Source organism: Myiozetetes cayanensis, unplaced genomic scaffold (genome assembly GCF_022539395.1).
Source record: "Myiozetetes cayanensis isolate MyiCay16 unplaced genomic scaffold, myiCay2020 scf1, whole genome shotgun sequence".
Taxonomy (NCBI): domain Eukaryota; kingdom Metazoa; phylum Chordata; class Aves; order Passeriformes; family Tyrannidae; genus Myiozetetes; species Myiozetetes cayanensis.
The window spans coordinates 1,459,216-1,479,280 of NW_026086604.1; the positions used below are offsets into that span (position 1 = coordinate 1,459,216).

The 20,065-nt window shown below is 42.8% G+C and overlaps 1 protein-coding gene across 4 annotated transcripts in view; it reads left to right on the forward strand.

Moving 5' to 3' along the window:
- The window catches only part of TSNARE1 (t-SNARE domain containing 1), a 458,997-nt gene that overhangs the window by 155,176 nt on the left and 283,756 nt on the right, over positions 1–20,065 (forward strand). For all 4 annotated transcript variants that reach the window (XM_050313442.1, XM_050313469.1, XM_050313451.1 and 1 more), the window contains one exon: positions 841–910. In XM_050313442.1, the coding sequence (XP_050169399.1) occupies positions 841–910 (70 nt within the window). The remainder of the gene's footprint in view (positions 1–840; positions 911–20,065) is intronic.

A 20,065-nucleotide genomic window follows, 5' to 3' on the forward strand; every position in this document is an offset into this window, starting at 1 on the left:
TCCATTGCGGAAAAATCTTCAAATGCTTTTCAGACTTGCTGTGCTAAGTCCAAAAGTAGTGACCTGTTTTTAATTTGGAAGTGAATTTGAGACAGCGAAATTCAAGGGTGTAAAAAGACAACTGTGCTCCTGGTTTTCTGTTACTTTTATATATTCACAAAAACACACATATATACATTTCTTAAATCTGAAGTCATTAAAAGCAAAGCAAACCATATTTCCACCTTCCAGATGTCCTTAAGGTAGAGTATCCTTCTCTCCTGATGGAAAAGCCCAAGTATTTCCCAGCTCCAACACAGGAGATGATCACAGAGAAGGGCTCCATTTTAGAATAGAAATAGAAAATAGAAAAGATTTGGAGTGTTAAGGCCTTGAAAGAGAAGGAGGAAGAGTGAACATCAGTGTTCTGCCTCTTAATTTTTATTCAGAGCAATAAACAGTTATTATGCAATTTCTTGCCTCTTCACTGGGGGCACTTTTCCAGCTGGAGGTGCTCCATGCACAGCTCTGTGCCATCCCAAGGCTGGAAGAGTCAGAGATCTGTGCAAGGTCCTTGGGATGGAGGTTTTCTTGCTGTTACAAGGGGTCATATTCCATCATGTTGTGGCACAGATCCATGGATTCACCATTTGTGCATCCAAGGAACTCAGTTTATCCATTCTGGGGTAATGGCTGTTGCTGGATGTTGTCCCCGTTGTCTCATGTTCAAATACTTCACTGTATTTTTCCAAAAAAACCAAAATATAATTAACAGACAAACAACTGAACTAAAATCCAGTATTTTTTTTCCTCTGGAAAAGTGTCTTGCTGCTTTATCTTTTCTTTCTCTGCTGTTGACAGTGACTTCTCTGGAAAGAAGTCTTCGATCTCTGGGGACCTCAAACGATACTCAAGAGCTGCAGGATGGACTGTGAGTTTATTTTAAATTGCTGAAGATCTTTCTTTGTCCCAGCCTTTTCATTTTTTCCCTCATCTATCCTCACCTTTTCTTCAGCCCTTTTATTATATCTGGGCATTTTTTGTCAGGCTCACTTCTTTTTTATTTTTTATTTCTGTTGGTGATTAATGGTGGTAAGATGTGTATTGATCCTATAAAGCTTTGCTTGTGCTGGTTTCAGGTGGCAGAGAATGGTGGTAGATAAAGAAAAAGATGACTCACAGTGAAAGGTCTACCTGTGTTGTTATTTTTTTTGGTTGCTGGTTTTTTGTTGTCGTTGTTTGGGATTTTTGATTTGTTTTTAAAGTGAAGCCAGAGTAGGATGCTGTGGTGGTTTTGGCTGGGATGCAGTTGATTTTCCTCATAGTGGTGAGTAGGAGGCTGTTTTGGATTGGGGATAAAAGCAGTGTGGATAACCCAGGGATGTTCTGGTTGTTGCAGAGCAGTGATTACACAGAGTCAAGGCCTTTCCTGCTCCTCACCCCACCCCACCAGTGAGTGGGGAGTGAGTGACTGGCTCTGTGGAGTTTAGTGGAGTTAAACCACAGCAAGTGTTTGTGCAGCTTTTCCTTTCCTTTTACCCCTCTTCCACTTTGCCAAAGTCCGTGAACACAAGAGAAAAGAGAGAAAAAGGGACTTTTGACAAGGGCATGTAATGATGGCACAAAGGGGAACGACTTTGAACTGAAAGACAGCAGGTTTAGATTGGATATTGGGAAGAAATTCTTCCAGTGGGATGGTGGTGAGGCCCTGGCACAGGTTGCCCAGAGAAGCTGTGGCTGCCCCATCCCTGGAAGTGCTCAAGGCCAGGTTGGATGGGGCTTGGAGCAGCCTGGTCTAGTGGAAGGTGTCCCTGCCCATGGCAGGGGGTTGGAACTGGGTGATCTTTAAGGTCCCTTCCAGCCAAAATCATTCTATGACTCCATGAAAGAGAAGAAGAAGGAAGAGGATATTTCACAGGGGGAGAAGTGTGTTGTGGGGTTGAAAGCTGCATCACAGCATCCCAACACTGACAAAAGGACACTTCAGCTGCAGTTGCAGCAGCTCCAGTTCATTAACCCCCTCTCCCAGAGCTGTGTACACACAAACACACACAGTTGGCTTTCACTGCACGTGTGCTAATTAGGGAATGAAAATGGCTCTTCCAAACGTAGCCCAATTTATTAAAGGTGCCTCCCTTAATGCAGCTTGCAGGCAAAAATCAAGTGTTTAGGATGTGGCTCCGATTTCCTGTGTGTAACAGAAGTTCCTGCTGAGATTTGGCTGTGAAGAAAGGGGAATTTGGGGTTTATTTCTTTATATTGCCTTTATACAGCTGTAGTTTGTCTGATGGACCTGTCTGACCTTCTCTGTGCAATATAAACTCTCAGACTGGTTTTCAGTCTTCTCTCTCCATTGGTTTCCTCAGGGCATCAGATCTGCCCTGATTCACATCTAGTCTAGTTTTGCAAACCAGAGGATTAAAAATAGTAATAGTAATAATAGAAGATTTGAAAGTAAATTTAGGAGGTTGGAGAGGATGTAGGAGTACAGAGTCAGTCTGTGGAGATCGATGTAATCAGGAAAGATGTTTACATGGACAAAATTATTTGCAGCACAAACCACCTTAATCACTGGAGATCCTTAGCCCAGGAAAGCCTTGTATCACACAGCTATTACGTTTGCTCTCCTAAATTACTCTTTTTTTTTTAATTTAAGAATCAATTCCTTGACTCTTCAGAGCACTCCAAAACCATGGCTAGATAATTTCCTTCTTTCCTGAGCAGTTACATAAATAGGCACTAATAAGGCACTAATTGCACTAATTATTTTTGATCTCAGAATTATCATTAATTGTCCAAGTAGTTGAGTGCAGCTTATTTTTATTTTAACCATGCTTGCCTACCCCTCTTATCAGCCCCAGAATTCCTCCAGCTGTCTCCTGGTTCATCCCTTCTCCCCATTCTCCAGCAGGTCTCTCCTGGTTCCTCCCATTTGGTTTGTTGTGTCTCCAGAACAAACAGTTCCAGGGTGCTCTGCAGAGGAGGACCAGCAGCTCTTTTCCCCTCAATCCTCTCCTAGAACTGAGATGTCCTTCCCTTGCCCCCTTTCCCAGGCAAACAGCCTTGAGTGCTCTAGAGGAATCTCTGTTTCTCCTGAGAGCTGCACCAGCAGAAAGCAGCACCCCATGAATCACAGAGCTGGCAGTGCTGATATATCTCTTTTCAGGGGGGTCAGCTCTTCAGGTGAGACCTCTGGGGCAGCGTTTTCTGCTTCCCCAGCTGCAAATCATGGCTTAATCTTCCTCCTTTGCCACTTGACCCCTTTCCTTCAGAGGTTGATGCATGTTTCTCCTTGAACACCCTCTAACTTGGGAGATGGGAGCAGGGAGTGAACATTTGGTAGGTTTATAGCCTTGGCTATTAGGGAAACGATGATGTTTGTGGGTATCTGAATAGTAAAATTGCTGCACTTTTCTACTTTCTTATTAAGTGACTCTTACTCTGCCTCAAATAAGGCTGTTTTGCAGATGAGGGGAGGCAGAGTATTTGGGAATAGGGATTAATGGTGATCCTGCCACACAGGGCATTCAGCTACTATGGTTTGTATTCTTGCTTGCCTGGCTGCAGGATCCTGCTAAAACACAATAAAACCAAAGTTACCTGATTCCTTTTCAAATTCACCCAGACTTTCTGCCTCTTATGCACAGGGCTCACGGAGGCATCAGATGAAGGCAGATTTCTGACTGTCAAACTGGGCTATTCCCTTCTCTGAAATGGTTTCTCTCCTTTTGAGAGCTGAGTCATTCAGAATAAGGGTTGTATCTGTGGCGAGTGAATTTGGGGGAGTTCATCCCCAGTGGAATGCCAGCTCCAGTCAGAGAGGCAGACTTGGCTGCTGAGGTGAGCAGGGTGGACACGAGACCCAACTGTGGATGATCTTGGTCTAAAAAATCAACTGGTTTGTTTTCTGGGATGAGGGGAGGTTCTCCATCATTAGGCACTGAAGGTAACTGGCTTTTAATTTAGGCAAATCAACTTGAATGCCCAGGTCGAGCACTGACAGTGAAAACCAGTCTCTTTTCTTGTGAAAAGAGATATACCTGGTTAATCTCCCAACATCCTCCACAAGATGGATGGAAAGGAAAGCATCCCTGTAACCTGGGTAATGCTCTCTGAGAAGTATGATAGAAGAGGGAAAAACCAAAAAACCACCACAAAAAAACAAACAAAGCTTTTATTTTTTTCACAACCTGACCCTGTCTTATTGTCATCTCAAGAGAAGTGGCCGTGCAGGCTGCAAGTAGCACTTGTTGGCTACCTGGAAGCCATGAGACTGAGCTTTAAGTGGCATGAAAGGACTTTGATGTCCTTTCCATGGGGGCTGGCTGGCCATGGCAGCAATCCATGCTCTCCAAGCCAGGCTTCCAGCATCCCTCACCTCAGTGAGGAGTTTGATTCCTTACTGGGCATTTGACCTCGTCTTGCTGCAAGGTCAAGAGCAGCAGAGCAGTGACTCCATCATAGCTTATTATCCATTTTCAGGTGGATCTGGGATGTAGCCCAAGAGTCTTCACTCTGTGGCACCTTTGGATGCTTTACAAGTCTCTGGCAGAAGCATTTCCCTGTTTAAGGAGGAGTTATAAGAAGGATATTTTTGGGGCTTTTAGCACTGATGAGATCTGCTAAAAAATGTGTTGATTCCTCCTGATTTGAGAAAAAAGCCTTTTAGCTTTCACCTCCCTTCTCCCATTGGCATTAATTTCTTTAAAAAAGTGAACATTATTGAAATACGTGGGATTTTTTGCCTGCACCTGAGAGAGGCCTCAGCTCTACATCTGTACAATGTGAGAAAATAAAGCTGCTTTTCTCATTGGATTGATGCACAGTCCTGCTTAAGATGGTGCATGGAAAAGAATTCCTATGGCCACAAAGGAGTTTCAGAGTATTTTCCACATAGGAAAGCTCAGTTTGAGACCTGAGCTGCTTCAGGGTGAGACAAGTTCAACTGTTCTGGAAGAGACTGAAAGTTCAGCTTTTGTATTGCTGCTCTTACCCATGTTTTAGACAAAAATTAACCTCACAAGGCACCAATTTTCCCTGGGCATGCAAGGTCTATTAAAATGCACATATGGATTGCTGGAATTGAAGGGAATTCCATCTTCCTCACCCTTCCCGGGAAATTTGCCACCCCACCTGAAATTTTTTTGGAGTGATGAGTAAAAGCACTTCTTAAGTTTATTTTGCCACGACATTATCCTAAAATCACTGGATCACTTATGGTGAAGCATTGTTAGTTTGGGATGCTTTTAGGAAGAGAAGCAACCCTGGACGAGCTTGAAGCCACTATGACCAGCAAGAATAAATTAAACTGTGGCAACGAGCTCTTCAGTGCTCTCAGGCTCAGTCTGAGGAGCTTTGCTGGGTTTGTAGAAGCACTTCTGAAATCCTGACATTTGGGGTATAATCAGTAATTTTGAGATGGACTGGACTGAGCTGTGAGGTTTGTGTGGCACAGGTTGTTCACACCTTCATGTGGATAAGACACCAAAAGGAGGTGCCTCTGTCATCCCAACCCGTGATGTCTCTGTCAGGATTCAGCTCATCCTGAGAAGGCCACAGAATCATGGAATGGTTTGGGTTGGGAGGGACCTTAGAGAGGACTGCTGTGTAGTTCCAATCCTATCCTGCCATGGGCAGGGACACCTTCCACTATCCCAGGTTGCTCCAAGACCCCTCCAACCTGGCCTTGGACACTTCCAAGGATGGGGCAGCCACAGCTTCTCTGAATCTAATGAGGTCATTTCCCTTCAGGGTGAGTGATTAAGACAACTCAGTTCCTTCCCACCTAACTCCTGTTACACTAAGAAATGCAGTAACCCTTGGCTTTTCGGGGAGAGCTGTGGGATCATTTGTGCCTTAGCTGGACCAAAGTGATCTTTGCTCATTCCCAGCTCCTCTGTGTGCTCCAGGGAGGTTGAATGGTTATCCTTATGCCTTGGAGCCTCACCAACCTGCTGCAGAGGTGGATGAATCCATGGCCCTCAGCTTTTCTGAATAGACATGAAACAATAAAGGCTTTTTTTCTCAGTTAATTTTATCATTTTTGTGTATAGTTTCCTTTTTCATTCCCTATTTTACCATTATGTTTGATAAGTTGGAGGTGTAGCTTAAAGATTTTTTTTTTTTAAAGCTTCTGTTAAAAAGGTTTTAATTCCTCTGGAATGCAGATTCATTTAGAGCCGAAAGATATTTTAAAGTCATAATTTACTGAAAGAAGATTTGTTCAAGTAAATCAGACAGAAGCTTTTAAGTGTCAGCATGTTTAATTAAGGGTAGGATTTAATAATATTTTATATGGTTTTGTTGTACTGCTTGTATAAGCTTACAAAAAAAAAAAAAAAAAGGAAATGATTTCCATAAATATTTTGAAACGTCGTTTTGATTCCTCTAATATGTTAAACCCTTCAAAGTAATACCTTCCCTGTTCAACTCAAAGCAGTCGGATTAACTTTATCTATCCTCCATTTATCACTGCTCCCATCAGTTCCTGACAGGAAAAACCTTCTAGGTTTGGCAGGAAAAATGGGTTGCCAGATTGCAACATTTGCATTTAACTGTATAGTACACTCGCTGCATTAATAACTGTATTTATGTGACAGATCTCCCCCTTAAGAATCCCAGAGCTCCAGATATGTGACAACCCTGTGATAAATGAGCAAAAGCTGGGGATGAACTGCAGAACTCTCCAATGATGATAAATTCATCTGCTTTTGACCGCCCTCCCTGCTTAGAGAGGTCCTTGGAGTATCCCCTCACATGCCTGAACAGCTTCTAATGGTCACTACAAATCAATCTGTCAGAGAAGTTTTCCTTTCCAGTGTTTTCCTCCCAGATTGTCCTTGCCAGAGGTCTGAGGTGGCCAAAGCAACAATGGCTTCCCACGTCAAAGTAGCCTTACGACGTGGGCCGTGAATTTTAAACCCTGTGGTGATGGAGCAATGATTACTTGCTTGTGGCAAATGATGGATGCTCCAGGAGATGCAGGATGGGGACAAGGGAAGACCAGCTCTCTCCTCTTCTCCTCACCCCATGCCCCCCTTTGGTGCCCCAGGTGAAACCTGGATGCTCCTGTGGCCTCCCACGTTCATGGGAGAGGGAGCACCCGGGATTTGTAGATGCTCGTGGTCCAAAGGAACTACAGAAGTCAGGGGATCCACAAAAGCTTGGAAATTTTTATTAGGAAATCACACACTTGGCATGGAAATTGGTGTGTTAGTCCCTGATCTCCTGGTGTGAGCACAAGGCAGTGGGATTTGGGTAAAGGATAAGGAAGAGATGGATTAAAGAGAGGGAGAGAGGCAGGGAGGAAGGAAGGAAGGAAGGAAGGAAGGAAGGAAAAGAAAGAAACAAAGAAAGAAAGAAAGAGAAAGAAAGAAAGAGAGAGAAAGAAAGAAAAAGAGACAAAGAAAGAAAGGAAGGAAGGAAGGAAGAAAGAGAAAGAAAAAAAGAAAGAAAGAAAGAAAGAAAGAAGGAAAGAAAAGAAAGAATTCACTGCTCTTTCTCACAGTGAATTTTAACCAACAATCCTTGCTCAGCTCCACAGCCATCCCGCTCTGAATGTTTGAGGCATCCACATTAACCCCTTCACCTTCTCAGCTTCTCCAGCTCCTGTTTTGGAAGCCAACTTCATCCTCCAGAGAGAGCTCTGTTTGTAGCATGAAAATTTTCCACTCTCAGAAGTGTAGCTGAATATTCCTGCGCGTAAAAATGCAGCCATGTTTTGTCTTTTCATAAATTCATTCTTAGATCTTTATCCAGGAAATGCTGATTTCACACTGATGTTGTTCTATTTTTTGTTTGTTTTATGGGTGACAGAAGGAGGAATAAATAAGTAGAATAAAATGTTCCTTCTCTTTTCATCTCTTAGGCCACCATGATAGTTTTTCTGATTTTTCACAAGCCTTTCTGAGATGAATCATTGAAAAATATGCAATTTTCCCTTCTTAATGTTACCAAAATAGTAGCTTTTTAGTTTAGAGTTAATTTCTTTTGCCATTTTCCTGCATTAGAAATGAAATATGGTATTTGATTAGGTTAAAAATTGGCATTTCAAGTCAACAGAGAAAAGTTCATCCTCCCTCACGTTGAGAAACAAACCAACTTCAAATATTTTTCCTCTTTCTTCCTGCAGAATTAGAGATGGCGCAGGCCAAGTTCCCATTCTGTTAGCATAGCCTGCAGAGGGCAAATAATTGTTTATTTGGGGAGAAATATCCAGAGGCAGGAAGTTTATCTAATGACTTGTGATCCTGATTGGAGTGACTTCCCTCTGGGTTGTTAAGTACAAGTTTTGTAAAATTTTTAGACCAAAGAAAAAATAAAATTCTTGAAGGGGGAGGAGAGTGGAAGGAATGAGTGTCCTCTGCAAGGTTTGCTGGGCTTGAGGTGGGGGGGAAAGAATGAAAACAAGTTGAGTCCAATCTCAGGGAAGAGTAGGAGGATCCACCAAGCACTTGCTTGCTGGACAAATCACTCTGCATTTTTTCCTGCAGTGCTCTAAGGGATGATTCCTTTCACACCATTCTCCATGAGGAATAAACCCTCTGAGCAGACACCCTTCCATTGCAGGGGGCACAGCAGGGGTTAAGCAAATCTTTAGGCTGTTTGTGTGGACATTGGGAGTTTTAGTTGAGTTGTGTTTTTGGAAAGTAACACTTCAAGACTTCCAGAGAGCAGGAATGGGAGATCAGAAGGAAATCTTGTAGGGGACTGTGTTTAAACCCCTTTTCCTGCCTCATTTGATGTGAAACTGGATAAGGAAGATGAGGATGCTCCTTGGGAAAATGGCTTAGAGGAATAGAAGTGAATGATGCCAGGTGAAAATTGAAAATAAAGAAAATAGAGAATAGAGAATAAAGCATGAGAATTAACAGATTTATTACAGAAAATGATGATGGTCAGCCGTGAGTACACAACTTCCTCTTGAATAACAAAGCTGAAGGTCAAGTGTTTGACAAACATGTGTTTTATTTTGAAGTAATTTAAACCTCAAGGGGGCTATATGTGTTTACCAGGACATTTTCTATTGCTGTCTGCTTATATTCCCTCTTTGTTCAGAAAACACAGATGCAATTTGTACATGGAGACTTTCCCTGTTCTCATCCTGTGATCTTCATGCATCCAGTCTTGCAGAATAATGAACAAGTAATGTCATGCCTCTTTCCTAGACTGCAGTGTCACGAAATGGGAATTTTATTTCTAGATTTAAGATAATGACATTCCTCAATACACTCCTTAGGGGTTAAACTCACCGAGGAGGGATTTTCATCCTCCTTTAAATTAATATTGATACAGTAAATAAGTCCAGAAGGCTAAGATAGCACACGTGACTCCCTGTGCTTTGCCACAGTAAACAGTTCCATGAAGTTTGAGTGGTTTTGAGTTGTGAGTACCACGAGTGCTCTGCCACTTTGGTCCCATGGCAACAATCATGTTATGAAAGGTGAAGACAAAGTAAACTTGTTAAAACATTCAAAAGGTGCAGCCTCGAATCAGTGGGGTTTTTTTCCAGCTGTATTTCTCCTCTTCTTTCTCTCAAGACTGGAGGAAACAGTAACCCTGTGTGCCAAAGTCTTGTCTAACATCTCTTTTAGGTGGTGTTAAAAATGCTAATATCCCCCATTTTGGTGTAAGAAATGGAGGAATCTGTCACCTTGAGACGAGGTGATTGTGGCTGGAGTCAAGTCTTGCTTCATGGAGGCAAAACCTGGGCTGGGAGACGAAACACAAACAATAGCAGCACAGGAAGGAGCAGCATCTTTTGTTTCTGGTGCTGACTGCCAGGAGGCACAAACTGAAAAATCCTGGCTGTGGCCAAAAATAGCAAAATAAGTAGCTGTTCTGTGCTGTCTAAGCTTGTACCACCCTTGAGTGAAAATGTTGCTTCTAGAGGCACTTCTGAGCTTGGCTGTATGCAAGACTTCAGAGGAGACTCACTGAGGTGACTAAGCAAAGATATAAAGTGAAAGGAGGGGTTACAGGTTGTTTTAAGTTTGATCAACAAAAACTTTGCTGCCTGTGGGAGGAGGGGGGAGGTAAATTAGGGTCACTTGTTGAGGTGAACCTGTCCCTGGTGGAAGGAAGGAGGTGAGAACAGGACAAGAACCTTGAACTGCAGTTGCAGGTACAGATGGAGGTTCCACATCTCAAATCCTGTGCTCAGTTTTGGACCTCTCTCTACAAGAAAGACATTGAGGGGCTGGAGCGTGTCCAGGGAAGGACAACAGAGCTGGGGAAGAGTCTGGAGCACCAGGAGCAGCTGAGGGAGCTGGGGTGGGGCTCAGCCTGGAGAAAAGGAGGCTCAGAGGGGACCCTGTTGCTCTCTACAACTCCCTGAAAGGAAGTTGTAGCCAGGTCAGGGTCTCTTCTCCCAGGCAGCAAGCAATAGGACAAGAGGAAACAACCTCAAGCTGTGCTAGAGAAAGTTTTGACTGGATATTAGGAAAAATTGTGGGTAGTCAAGCACTGGGACAGGCTGCCCAGGGCAGTAGTTGAGTCCCCATCCCTGGAGGGTTTTAAAAAACATGCAGATGTGGCATTTGGGAACGTGGTTTAGTGGGTGGCTTGTCAGTGCTGGGTTAACAGTTGGACTTGCTCAGCTGAAGGATCTCTTCCAACCCAAATGATCCTGTGCTCCCAAGGCAGTGCAAACTCAGCTAGACCAGGAGAAGCTGGGGTTGTACCAGCAGAGAGCAGGACTGATTGGTGTTAAAGCGATTGTCTGTGGATGGACTCCCAAGAGCCGAAAGAGATTTGTGAAATCAATACTTGGAGAGCTTCTCTTATGTTCAGGATTGCAGCATTTTCCCCCCTGGGGCACTCAGCTCCTTTCAGTGTAATTACCCAGCAGCAGAGCCTGGTGCCTGACATTTTATTTTGGTGTGTTTATGGCACTGCACACGATTGCAGTTGTGCTGTTACGCAGCGAGGATCGGGATAAAATCATCTCAGATGGTTCAACTGGTGCTGATGGATCATTTCCCCGTACAGGCCATTTAACTGTCTGAGGGAGCAGATTGCAAATGGGATTTAATGTGTGTTGGTATTAACTGCTGAGATGGTGGAGAAGGTGGGCAAAACAGCTGAGTTATTCGCCAAAAAGCAGGTTACAGCAGCAAGTTGACAGGAGATTTCGATTATAATGTTGATAAAGCCCCTCGAGTCTCTCCTGCTTGATTTGTGACTAGAGTTAGAAGGAAAATCCAGCTTTGTCACATTGTCTGAAGAACAGAAATGAAAGGGAGTAAGATTATTGAATTGCTGAGCATGGAAAATTCCCCCAAGCCCTGTAGAATAATGTGTTTTAGTGATGCTGTACAGGTTGTAAAGGTCAGTTTGCACTTCAATTACAAATCTAGGTTTAAAGGTTGTAAAGGACAGAGGAAAAATAGTGATTTCTTTTTTTTTTTTTTCTTTTGTAATTACCTCTCAGAGAGCTGATAATGTTTCAGACTCATATGTAAAAAGATTTCACAGCTCTATAGCAACAGGCATTTTAAAAGCCTTGGTGGAAGTGCTAAAAATCCAGGTCCTAGTTTTATTTCTTCATTTTACAGATGGACAAAATAAGCCTTTTAAATTTTTAAGGTTTTACAGTGAACTAATGACAAAGTTGGGAAGGAGTCTGTCATGAAAGGTTCAGTCAAATACCAAACCAAGTTTAAATAAAAAGAAGGCACACATTTATTATTATTATTATTATTTTTAATTTTTTTCCTATCCTTTTCTAGCAGGATTCTGGTTGCTTATCATCTTTATTGGATGTGATTTCACACAGAGCTGCGAGAGCAGGGTCTTTGAATCCTGGGTAAATCTACAGCTGACCCAGCTGACAAGAGAAAAGTTTTCCCACAATGAACAAATGAGAAAAAAAACCAGAATAACCTTTCTTTTCCTGCAAAGATTTGATTGGAATAGAGTAAGAAATGTTAGCTTTAAGTAGGTGAGCTGATGCATTTTACCCAGCAAAGGGCTACTTTTCCATCCCATAGCTCTGCCTGAGTGACCACACTGCTAACAAGCCATAAAAAGAGAAAGCAGGGCCACAGGGTAAAGGTTACTGCATTACAGGACCAGGCCATGCTAATTATAGCACTGAAAAGTGACTTTTAAGTGGATTCACCTAAATTACTACATTTCTGGGGCTGGTAGAGGGAGGGTTTTTTTCCTCTCTCACCAACCAAGGGAAGCTCCCTCTATTTTATGTGTCTCTTCGTTCAACCAATTATGCCTGTGAGATGGACAATTAAAAAAGCATCTGTTTTTATGGCAAGAGCATTTTATGAGCCATGGAGGTTTCCTGCATGGGGGAGGAAGATGAAGGATGGAAAATGTGGCCATAAGGAAACAAAAAAAAAAAAAAAAAGGAAAAGAAGAAATCTCGGAAAACGCTCTTCTAAAAGCTGTGTGTGCTGTGTGTGCACCTCCTGAGCTGCCTGGCTTTTTGTCCACACGGCAAAATGATGGACAAGTGGACTGGCAACAGGATGGATGGCAAGCTTCTCTTTGTGGTTTGCTGCTGATGCTCTTGGGATGAGCAGCTGGACGGTGGCAATGGAAACGCTTTTGGGTGTTGGATGGGGCACCCGCCACCCAACACAGTTCCTGTGACAGGTCCATGGCACCTGAGAAGGACCAGGATGCTTCTCCACATTCTGCTTCTTGGGAACCAAGGAGATGGATGGACGTTTTGGGTTGAGGTGGTGGAATTCAGGGTGATGGCTTTTCCCTGTCCTTTCCTGCCATGTAGAAAATGCCACCTGGCTCACTGCCAGAGAAGGAGAGAGGAATCAAAGGGTGGGGGGCAATATTTGTTGTGTATCTGAAGCTGCATCCAAAGCAGGGTGGGCAGCAGGTGAGGGAGGTGACTCTGCCCCTCTGCTCTGCTCTGGTGAGACCCCAGCTCAGAGATACATCCAGCTCTGGGAAGGACATGGAGCTGTTGGAGCGAGTTCAGAGGAGGGTCAGATCAAAGGGATGGAGCAGCTCTGCTATGAGGAAAGGCTGAGAGAATTGGGACTGTTCATCCTGGAGAGGAAAAGGCTTCCAGGACCTGAAGGGAGCTGTAAGAAAGATGGAGAGAGACTTTACAAGGGCCTGGAGTGACAGGAGAAGGGGAGTATTTTCAGAGTGAAAGGGAAAAGGTTTAGATTAGATATTAGGAAAATATTCTTGACTGTGAGGATGGTGAGGCCCTGGAACAGGCTGGCCAGAGAAGCTGTGGATGCCCCATCCCTAGAAGGGTTTAAGTCCGGGTTGGATGGGGCTCTGAGCAACCTGACAAAGTGGAAGGTGTCCCTGCCCTGTCCCTGCCCACGGCAGGGAGGTTGGAACTGGGTGATCTTTAAAGCCCCTTCCAACCCAGGCATTTCTATGATTCCATGATTCCACGTGTTTTCAAGTATCTAAGCTGTTTTGTTGGGGGGCTGGCATGGGAGCCACCTTAATGCCAGGACCTGATCTCGGCTTTGACAACTGACTCCACACAAAATCCATGGTCCCAGTCATGGCCTGAGAGGAAAATGCTCAGTGTACACGTCGTATGGGATGTTTAGTGCTTGTTAGTCACAGCCAAGGGAATGTCAGCTGTGCTTCATCCTAATTTTTATGAAGCCACTGGGGCTCGTTTTCTTTCTGCTCGAGCAGTGCAACCAACAAGCATTATTTTAGCATTGAACTGTATTTTTTCTCCCCCCAAGTATATAACTATGGGTGCATTGTGAGTGTAGGTGTGTGTATATCTGTGTGTCTATGCACAGTACCCTTAGAGAAATACATAAAACATTTTGGTAGCTATATAAAATAATCATTTCGTGTTGTATTTCCAAGTGTCTTGTGTGCCAGAGTGAGGGTTGTCTGTCTGCCAGACAGACACATAAATTGAGGCACAGAAAGAGATGAAATGAAAAAAAAAAAAGTTGAGATTTTTATTTATTTATTCAAAGCCCCACTCAGCAGTTTTAGGGACACAGTTTTGTGGCCAGTGGAGCAGTTACAGCACGTGATCCTGCTGCAACGTTTTCTGCTCCCACTAAGAAGGTTCCCTCCTTCTCCATCCTGCAACATAGAGGTATCAGATATAAAAATAAAAAAAGTCAGGTCTAGCGGAAGGTTCCCTGCCCATGGGATGAGATAATCTTTGAGGTTCCTTCCAACCCAAACTATTTTATGATTCTAATAAAAACAGAGATTATTTTATGTGCACAGCAGGGATATATAATCAAAGAGTTATACACCTCCTCTTCCATTTCTAATGTGTAAAACTCATTATATATTGAATATTTTAATTTTGGGATCTCCTCTCATTCAAGATTGGTGACCCTCTTTTTTTTTTTTTATTCTTTGTTGTTGGGAGATGAAATGAGTGTGTGCAGTGCTCTTCTCACACTTGTCAAATGGCAAGATGATGGATAAGGAGGAAAAAGAGAGATACTCATGCTTGTTGGCAATGCTTAAGTCCTGCTAAAAGCAAAACACATTATATTTGCTTGTGAAGACACTCCTGAGTCCAGCTGTGAGATCACAGCTCTTTGAAACCCAGAGCATCTCCTGCTGCCGTTGTCCAGATTTCCCTTTCAGAGAAGTGTCCAAAGCGATTTTCCTAGTCCACCATTCCAAACAATATACACCAAACCATACAAGCACCTGCTTCCCTCTCTGCATTCAGCAGGGGCTGCGACATGGGGAGGGCTGGGAGGAGCTGGTTTGTGCAGAAGCCGCTGTGCCTGCTCAGCAAAAGCAGATTATTCCCCTGCAGATGGGTTGTGTTCCCCCAAAAGTGCACCTTGGTGGATTCCCTCTCCGGTCTCTTCCCTCCATATTTTTGCAGGACTCAAGGCAAATGACAAGTTCCAAAGGATCAAAGGTGTTTATTGCTGTTGTAGCTGCCTGGAGTGGAGTTCTGTTATTCAGAGGTTTGCTGCTCGTGGGGAATTGTGTCTTGGACTGTGCTCACATTGATCTTTTCCCTAGGTTTTGGAAGGGACTGGTCAAACTCAGTCTTTGTAGGCTCAGCCCTAACTTCTTATCATTTTCTAAAGCACTAAGAAATTATTCAGTGCTGATTAGGCTTAAAATAAAAATAAAAAAATCTATGAGAATTAAGAACCAGCAAAGAGCTGGCTCCTGTGTTGTGAAATGCAGGATGCTCTGAATAGTTCACTAGGAGCTGTCCTTGCTGGATCGTGGCCAAATCTGCTTTTGCATGTCAATCAACACCTGAACAGGAGTATTTATGGACTCAGCTGGAGCTCAACAGGAGCCACAATATTCCCAAATGGCATTAGGGTCTTGCAACTTGCTCTCCTCATCCTTTGCAAAAAGAAAATGGGAAAAGGAGGAGGAGAATAAGCTGGCAAGATGACCAGCTCTGTGGTGCCTTATATGTAAATACTGTCCTGGAAAGGAAACTTCCCTTTGAGTCTCCCATGAGACCAGTGACCATGGGTCAAGATTGCTGTTGCCCAGAGAGGCTGTGGCTGCCCCATCCCTGGAAATGTTTGAGGCCAGGTTGGATGGGGCCCTGAGAAACCTGGTGTAGGGAGTGGCAGGGATTTGGAACTAGAAGACCTTTAAGGTGCCTTCCAACCCAAACCATTCTGTGAGAGGCTCCACAGTTTCTGATGTTCCTCTCTGAGGTTTCTCTGCACACACAGTGCTTTAGGATGAGCTGTTGGACCTATCAAGGAAACCTGGTAGCTCAGTAAATGATGGTACAGGCAGCATTTTACTCATCGGTGATGGTGCAGATGAAGGCACAAAGAGGGGAGTAGGATCTGAAGGAGGCATTAAATCTGGCATTTGTAGAGTGGGAAAATCATCAGCACTGAGGGGGAGCTGGAACATGATGGACTGTTTACTGTGAGAGAGGAGAGGTTTATGACGAGCGTGTGAGCGGCTCAGTGTTCTCCCCATTGCCTTCTGTTTTCATGGAGGAGCCGAGTTTCCAGCTGAAATCAAAGTTTCTCCAAGCAAGAACAAAACAGTGCTCAGAGAAAGCTGGAAAAAATAAATAACACAACTAAGGAACCTCATATTATATTTTAAACTACCCTTGGCACAGTGTAAGATGACTGTAAAATTGCAAAGATGCCTAGAAAACACAAACTCTGAATAATTCCCGGGCGAAATGAAGAACAGGATTGACTTCAAAAGAATGCTGTACATAATAAAGTGGAATAAAATACAGAAAGCTGACTCCAGCCTTTCATTTGCACCCATAAACATTCATGTTGGGTTTTTTTTTCAGGCCCTTCTTCCCTCCCTCATCAGTTGACTTAACAAAAATCACTCCCTTTCTTCGTGGAAATACGACTTGCATGGATTTTATAGCCCAGTGCCTTCCACCTTGGTGGATGCAGTGGCACATCTACGCTCTGACCTACCTACCCTATCACTTGTACCCTGTGATTTGCTATTTATTGTACCTGTGGATTTGTTGTATTTTCATGCCCACTCTTTTTAAATTTTTTTTTTGGCTCAAAGATTTATTCTTATGAGAAGCAGTTGAAGGAGCTGGGGATGTTTAGCCTGGAGCAAATGAGGGTAGGGAAGACCTTATTGCTCCCTACAACTACTATCTGAAAAGAGGGTTTAATGAGGTGGGGGTTGGTCTCTTTTCTGAGGTAAAAAGTCACAGGATGAGATGAAATGGCCTCAAGTTGCACCAGGGGAGGATCAGAGGGGATATTAGAAAAAATTTCTTCCTGCAAGGGGTTGTCAACAACTGAAACAGACTGTCTAGGGAAGTGGTGGAATCACCATCCTTGGAAATGTTTAAAAAATGTGTGGATGTGGCACTTGGGGATGTGGTTTAATGGTGACTGTGGTGTGGTGGTTAATGGTTGGACTTGGTGATCTTAAAGATCTTTTCCAGCCTTAATGATTCTGTGATCTAATATAATGTCCGAGGTTTATGTGCAGCCATTTGTGTACATTATTAAGGTTTTTTTAGTATTTAAAGAGGGTATATAAATGTCTGAGGGCTTGGGAATAATGCTCACTATTTGTAATGAGTTGTATTTTCCTTCACTTGTGGGTTAGGATTATTTTGTGGGTTTGCTTGTTGGGGTTTTTCAAGGACTGGAGTAATTTTTAATCCAATTTACTTGTCACAGCTGTGATTACTCAATATGGCAAACAACAATGGACAGATTATTTTTAATCCTTTTTTAATCATTTTCTCCTCTTTAGTTTTATTGCTGTTAACACGTGGCTGCAGAGTCTGAGCTGTGTATTGTGGAACATTTAACTCTGACTTCTGAAAAACAGATTGGTGAGAATAAGGACAAACAAGAACAAAAAATTTATACAATGCTTTGTTTAGCTGTAAAGCCTGAATTCTGGCCTCATGGCCATCCCAATCCCTATTTTTATTCAAAGAAGGGGTGTTTAGAAGAAAAAGATGTTTTGTTTGTGTATAACCCACAATTATTTTATTATTAAACGATTTGTAGCAATGCCTTTAAAATGCTGCAGTGCAGAATGAACCATTTGAGGTGTCACCACCTTCCTTCTTGCTCTTGAGTTTTCATGGGGGAGAAATATAATAACCCTGACCCCCTCCATGCCCCCAAAAAGCACCTGACACCGATTGAGGCTTTCAGGTGATGTTGGCATCTCTCTTTTTAAAGATGTAGGTAGAACAGTCCATGTTATTTTAGCCATCCAGTTTCCAAGCACCTCTATAAGAGGAAAACTGGAATGCTTGGTTAAAAGTGGACATATGAAACCTGTTGTCGTGCCCTCTGCTCATTCCCAATCTCCAGATTCGTCCTTTGTCCTCTGACAGAGGGGTTACTGCTACCTTTCCTGGGTGTGAAACTCCCCTTAATGTGAGGGTAATTAGAGGCTGCCTGATTTAAACACACTAAAAAAGTCCTGCTGTCACTTATTTGCTTATTTATTTGGGGGCTTTATTCATTTGTTTGCTTTGATTAATAACCTGACTCGTTTGAAAATGTGCAAATGGCTGCAGTCCCTCCAGGGTGTCCCTGCCCCATCCTGGCTCTCTTCTGTTCCTCAGATAAAAAGCTCTGTTGTCTTCAAATTTGTTTGTGTAAATTGTTGTGAAAATTTACATTCAAACAACAGAAAAGGAAACAAAATAAATTACATAATAACATGCAAAAAAATGTGCTATAAAAATTAATCTGGTCTAGCTTTCACACTAGTGAAGTAGCTGGGCTTAAATTTGGTCTTTGACTTGAGTTCTTGACTAAAGCCACTGTTTCTGGGTAAAATATTACGAGTGAAATTCCAAGCCTAAAATAATTCATCGTGGCCTGAGCATTTGGGTTTGGCAAACCCCTGAATTTATCTCTGTGCTGCCTCCATTGCAGTGATGTCCAAGCTCCTGGTATTTATTATGGTTTTAGTCAGCAGTCCTTTGAATAGCAAAAGGAGGTTTGTAAAACTCCTCCAGTGTTTACTTCACCGGGGCAGCAGCTGTGCTAGGAGCAGTTGTAATAGTAATAAGGATGAGAAAGATTGCTGGAAGGTATTTTAGTCACTGTCAGAATCACTATTTCACTTCCCAAACAGGGCTGTGTCTCTCAGGTCAGCACTGGAGCGGTGTCTGGGGACTGAGGCATCCAACAAAATACACTGAGCTCATCAATTTGCATGGGAATGTGTCCCTGGCATCTTCCAGGCACCCCAGCCTTGCAAGACCACAGGGGTCTCCTTTTTATTATTCCCCAAATCTTTCTGGGGAGCAAAAGAGAGCACGTTATTTATGTGAAATCGTGGTTTTATTGTTATTCCACTGAATGTTTTCACAGTCTGATTGTCCGAGTTATCTAATTACTACAGAAAGGTTCATTAATAATACAGTGAAAATTGTTATTGCTGGTACTTTTGTTTTGTTGGTTCCCAGTTGTTCAGGTTTTCTGTTCTCTTTTGCCTCTCTGAAGTTGGTTTTATCACAGGGGTAGCACTTCTGTCATGACCACTGATGAGCCACCATGACTTATGTTTACAGACTAAGATGTCTGCTACTCTCAGATGTGATTGCACTCATCTGTACCTCATTTTAATCTGGGTTTTAGACAGAATAGCTACTTGTTATTGCTATAAACTGACACAAAACTAGAACAAATGTGGGCAGTGGCAAATGTCCAGACAATTGTAATTGCAGCTAAAATAAGCTCGGATGAGCTCAGGTCAAGACAAGCTCAGTCAAGTCCTCGAGACCCTGCACTGTCAGGTCAGGCCAAAACCCATGGTTTTTTACTAAATAACATTAAAATCAAGTCTAGTGACTGTTTTTACTGGTCAGACTGGCAAGGAGAAACAACAAATTTTGGTGTGGCTAGTGAAAAAAATGTGACTTGTTGATTTGTAGGAAGTGGGCAAATGACAATAACCCAGGTTATCCCAGAAAACAGGACTGAGACCAATCTTGAGTCTGTGTTACAAGGGTTAAGTTCAGTATAACAATTCCAGATTTGGGAAACAATTTTGAAACAGGGAATGAATGACTCTGAGTGACCAATGTGCCCTTAATTAGAAATGCCTTGTGAGGACCAAGCATTATAGTTCTAAAAAGGCTGTTGACACATTTGGAACAGCAAAATCCTGTTGACACATTTGGAGTGTAGCCCCTCTTTTCGAGGGTTATTCACTAAATCTGAGGGCAAACAACAAATGATACTTAATATTCAGTGCTTCAATACATAGCACAAGGAAAAAAAAGTCTTCCATAGTTTTTTTATTGCCAAAAACTCTTCTTCTTCTAGTGGGTGTAAATAACATCGGCACATGTGTGTGTCCTTGAACAAAAGAAGGATTTCTCTATACAAATAGAGAAAAAGTGTTGAGGACTTGCATAGTTTAATTAATGCTGGGTTTATATTTCTTTTTTAATTTGGGTGTAGGCAGTACTGACTATTTTTTTCGTGCCTGATAAATTTCAATTTACTCCCTCTAAAAAATAATATCAGAGAGAAACATAAAATATTCTGTCATTTTTCAGTACAGAGGTTCCCTTCAGGCTGCCTGTTCTCCTCTTTCCTCTGTATCATCTGGTTCTAGATATGGCCTCAGTCTGATACACTGATGGTGGACAGATGAGATGCAAACCTTGGTG